At 50.7% G+C, this 5,054-nt stretch overlaps 1 protein-coding gene across 1 annotated transcript; it reads right to left on the reverse strand.

Moving 5' to 3' along the window:
• Window positions 1-830: 830 nt before the first annotated feature.
• Window positions 831-3,778, reverse strand: LOC115045773 (galanin receptor type 2-like). The gene is made up of 2 exons (XM_029505693.1): window positions 2,937-3,778; window positions 831-1,824 (listed from the first exon to the last, which is right to left on the reverse strand). Exons 1-2 carry the CDS (start codon window positions 3,776-3,778, stop codon window positions 831-833), a joined length of 1,836 nt encoding a protein of 611 aa, XP_029361553.1.
• Window positions 3,779-5,054: the final 1,276 nt, after the last annotated feature.

Raw genomic sequence — 5,054 nt, forward strand, 5'->3', positions numbered from 1 at the left:
AACCAAAATCATCCCCAGAATTAGAAACCACTCAAGCTGTCTTTTTCTCAACGGGGTGGCGCTGACTTTTTAAATTTCCTCCTAAACAAAGTAACCCTCCCATTCAGAACCTGCTCTGGTTTTCAGAATTGACACAAAGCTGTGAAATTGCCAGAGCGATGCCACAGTTTTTATGTGCAAATCCAAACTGCTCACCGTCCTCTCAGCGTCCTTTCATTTTCTGCTTCACATCTCATATTCCCTTTGAATCATTCTTATGACTGCGCACGCGAGCGAGCGGTGCTGTGTGTCTGCCTTCACCGACTGCAGGTACAGCTGCTGTGAAGATCTGTGAGACTCTTTACACGGACACTGACTCGTAATAACAGGCTTCAACCCATTCAACAAAATCAAAATTAGAAGCTAAGCAATGAGAAATGAAGAAGCTCATCTCACTGTGCAGCACACAACTGTGATTGGCAGCTGCATCATCTGTGGTGTGGTTTAAATGTGATAGTATGCTGCTGCCGTCCATCTTTGTTAATGAAAACGGGCTTTGGAGCCGAAGTAACACGGTATCTCTCTCCCTGCACGGTCCGCTCCGTTACCGCTCTCACTAACTGCCATCAGAAGGCTCAACTCAGTGATGCAAACACCGGATCATCTCTGCTTCAGACTCTACGGAGAGACGACTGTAGTGTAGTGTAGAGCAGTCCAGTTATTCCTCCAGACAAACAATGACTTATGTGGGGGATTAACCCAAACCGCCAACTGGAAACCGTGCACCTGGAAGTGTGTGTGTTTTTACTGCCTGTCGGACATCGAGAAAAAGAAATTTGTCCCCGCAGCTTTCAAAGGCTGGTCATATCGGTCGGTTCATCGTCCATGTCTCCTACCAGACTGTAGGTTTGTGATGATTTGCTTCTGTGCTGCCCGGCTGAACAGAGAATGGCTCTGCCCACGGTAATGTCTCTCTTATCACCTGACAGACCATATATTCTGTCCCCCGAGTGCCTCCTCAGAGGCAGCACATGTATTTCCACAGACTCAATTCTTAAAGGTAATGATCCAGTGTCGTCGTTCACAGAGTGCCTTCTTGTAGGCAGGATGTCTGCTGTGTGCGGGGGGTGGTGGAGGCTGTGGAGCTGGCAGGGCAGCAGGGAGGCGTCGTACACACTGGGACTGGACCGACACCAGTCTGAGATGCTGTGGTCGGATGCCGTCCGGCTGTCTGAAGCGTCTCGGGCCCTCGGCCCCAGCCCCTGGCTACACGCCAGGTTCAGCAGCCTGGGGATCGTAACCATGGACGCAGACGCTGCCGCGGCGCTAGCTTTGATGTGTTGGCACTCGCCATCCTTCATTTTGCTGTCTGCAATCACAGTGGTGGGAGACGCCACCGCAGCCGAGCTGGAGAACGAGGAGGAGCCGAAAAGAGACGCCACTTTCTGGTAGTATCGTGTCCGTATGACTTTTGCTGAGCGGTACAGATCCCCGATGAAGCAGTAACAGATGGGGTTGAGGCTGGAGTTCGTCAGGCCCAGCCATTGGGCAAACGGCCGCGTCTGCAGCAGCCACGACGGCGGCCTTTGCTCACGGTCAATCCAAAGGTCAACCAAGTACAACGGCAGCCAAGACACCGCGAACAGCAGCACCAGACACACCACCATCTTGGCGATCTTCTGACGAGTTTTGAGGCGCGAGGTGTGCAGAGCTTGGCTTCGGGGATCGAGATCAGCGAAGGTCGATTTTTTCCCTCCCCAGAGCCGCCTCCCTGTCAGGAAGCTTATGGTGAGGTTAAAGGTCACGGGCAGGCAGTAGAGCATGACGAACAGCAGCACATTGTATCTGGAGGAGACAAAGGAAAGGACTGATTACTTTCCTGTCTAAAATGATGACTACCTGAAGAATTTCTAATGTTTGGAGTTATAATATCCGCATTAAATCCATTAGAGTGTTAAACATTTCAAATGTCAGTGAGCATAACTGAAAACACCCTCCATACTCTGCTTTGTAGAAATGTCCAATGACTGAAGGATACTTTCATTAGAGGAACAACATGCTCCATTTGAAGTTATGGATCGCTGAAAAAATAATTTGATTTGCTTCCCTTTTCACCAACATACAACGCTCCGTGTTACAACATTGGAAACAGAAGCACCGTCTGTTATTCAACTCAAAGACGAGGTTGGCAGGTACCTCTGGATAATCAACACTTTGCAGCTCGTGGTTTCAAAGTGATTTGCAGAGAATAAAGATATTATAGTGCACAAACTAGAAAGATTAGAATGCAGATGGTAGACAGCAGAAAACGCTGTGAGCCACCTGCCGAGTTGAGAGACAACAATTAAAAAAAGATGACAAAAACAAATCTCAACATCTGTGAATAAAGTAGAAAGTAGAGTTCATTTTGACAGCAGACATTTAAAAAGGCAAATACATCCCCTCATGAGCATTAAGGACCTAAGGCTGGTAGAGGCGATGAGGATCCATCGCAAGCTCACTAAATGTTGCCTCTTTTTACAAGTTGGTCTTAAAAACAATGCAAATGCAACAGATGGCGACCAGCTGACAGATCTGTGAATCCTGTATGTGTGTGAAGAAGTAACAAGTCAGCAATTCAAAATGTATATCACAGAAAGCTGGAAAAGGAACCTCCGGATACATCTCTATGCCGCTAAGATGAAAAGGCAAACATCTGACACGAGATTGATTCTTTCTTCTTTTTTTTCTGGTTTGCACGTTTGCGCTCTCTTTCATTGACAGACAGCTCAAAGTCAACACACGAAGAGCCGATTGCTGCCAGTTGGAACTGGACCACACAAAATATTAAAATACCAGATGTCCATCTTCAACTACAGCATCTCCAGCGCCGCCGCTGATCCGTGAGCCTGAATCAAGTTAAGACAAACTGGATCACGTGTTCATATTTACACTCCACAGTCTGGTGTAACACCTACCCCTGTTTGAGGCGATGCTGAGGCCACTCCTCCTGGCAGACCAAGATGGCGAAAGTCCCGAAGCTGATCTCCCGGCGGCGGTTCATCACGGCGATGGGAGCGCACATGATGGAGGACACCGTCCACACCACGGCGACAGTCGCCAAGATTCTGCGGCGGGTAAACATGGATCGAGCTTGCAGAGGCGACTTAACACTGTAGTAACGATTCACACTGATCACCGTTAGCGTTAGCACACTGGCTGACACCGAGATGGCCTGCGTGAAGGGCACGGCCCGACAGAGGAGGTCACCGTACACCCAGGCCATGTAGATCTGGCTTCCTAGAGTGATGGGCATGCAGACGCACACCACGGCCAGGTCACACACTGCCAGGTTCACCAGCAGACTGCGCGTGGCGCTGACGCTGGCCAGCCGCCGGCTGCGCCTGTTGGTCAGGACACGCAGGGACATTAAATTCCCAATGAATCCCAAAATGAAGGAGACGCAGTACATGATGGTCAGAGCGATGGTGCTGGGCTCGTGGACGGTCCACAGCAGCATGTTCTCCAGATCCACCAGGTCGTGAGAGGAAAAGGTGAGCAGGGAGGGCTGGGGGACAGACGTGGATGTTTGTAGAGAGGATACGGAGGAGGTGGTGGACAGAAGAGGGGCGGGAATGAGAGATGGCAGAGGTTGATTGAGGGAGGCAGCCGGAGAGCTCACGGCGGAGGGCAGCATCAGAGAGCTGTGGAGGCTGTAGGTGTGGTTAAGGCCGTCCTGAGAGCCGTCGTACTGCAGCAGCGGAGAGGAGCTGGGCTGAACTGGGCTCCAGCCCAACTGCAGGTCCTGGGACAGATCCATGACCGACCCCACAGAAGGGCCAAATCTCTCCAGCGTCAGCCTCTAAGTGCACAGCTCTCCCTTCATCCATTCATGGATAAAAGCGAGACAGCAAAAATCTGATGGGAATGATGACATCACATCAGGCTTGTTGCTTTCTTTGGGTGAAGCGTTTGTCGTGGCCCCACATCTTCTGAATCAGCTGAAGTCGTGATGCTGTTCAGCGCAGCCCTTACATAACTTCTCTACGTTCATCCCTCCAGGGAGCGGCTGTCTGAACCTGATAATCCAGCACCTGCTCTGAATATACCTTCGTACCTTCGAGGAAGGTAAACCTCCCGTAGAGCCCCCTCCCACCCCCCACCTCACAGCCTTTAGTCCATCACAGGGATTGGATCAGATCTACTCAACAAACACATTGGAGGCTGTGTCTCCCTGCAGATGTGTTAACAGCTGTCGAGCTGACCAAACAACGGCTGGTAAAACATTCCTGGGTGGAAAAACACTGAAAAGCTCTTAATACAGCTCCTGGTGGTGCGTTTGGATCGGACTCTCCCAGTTCAGTCATGGAAACACAGCCAGAGAGGTTTCTGCTCCAGAAGTCACCAGACATTGAACAGTGTGTGTGACTCATTCATTGTAACAGGACGACACTGCACATGATAAAGCAGTTGGTTCACTCACCGCCATCACATCATTCCTGCCAATCAAAAAGGTGCCATGAGTCCAGTGTGGCATTACAGACCTCTGAAAAGTGAAGCAGGTCACCGGCAGCCTGAAATGTTTCTGAAGAACAGCCGCAGAAAAGCAGGAGCTTTTCCTCGGAGAGAGACAAATCCAGTCAGATTTCACTTGTCGTCTACTGACCGTGTGGGGAGAGCCTGCAGGCGGAAAACAGGCAGGCTGGAGGGGCAAAAACCCGAAACTGTGGCAAAGTTCCTCCGGCAGCAGTGTGCGCCTTCATAATCCGGGCTGCGGGCGGATCTGCCTCCTCTGACCGCTTCCGTCAGCTCCTCTTCGGCACACTGTCTGCGCTCCTAGCCGGTCTGCAGGACTGAGGAGGGAGGGAGGGAGGGAGGGACCGACACACACACACACACACACACACACACACACACACACACACACACTTCTGGCAGATGCTGATCCATCACAAAGTGACCGTCAGTCTTCAGGTGCATCCGGACGCTCCGGACTGGACTCTGGTTTATTATGGACACAGTTTGGATCTTAGTGACTGAATCAATCCAACACATGGATAAAAAAAATCTCAGCCTTCTGTCTTTCAGACTACATC

Source organism: Echeneis naucrates, chromosome 1 (genome assembly GCF_900963305.1).
Source record: "Echeneis naucrates chromosome 1, fEcheNa1.1, whole genome shotgun sequence".
Classification (NCBI taxonomy): Eukaryota; Metazoa; Chordata; class Actinopteri; order Carangiformes; family Echeneidae; genus Echeneis; species Echeneis naucrates.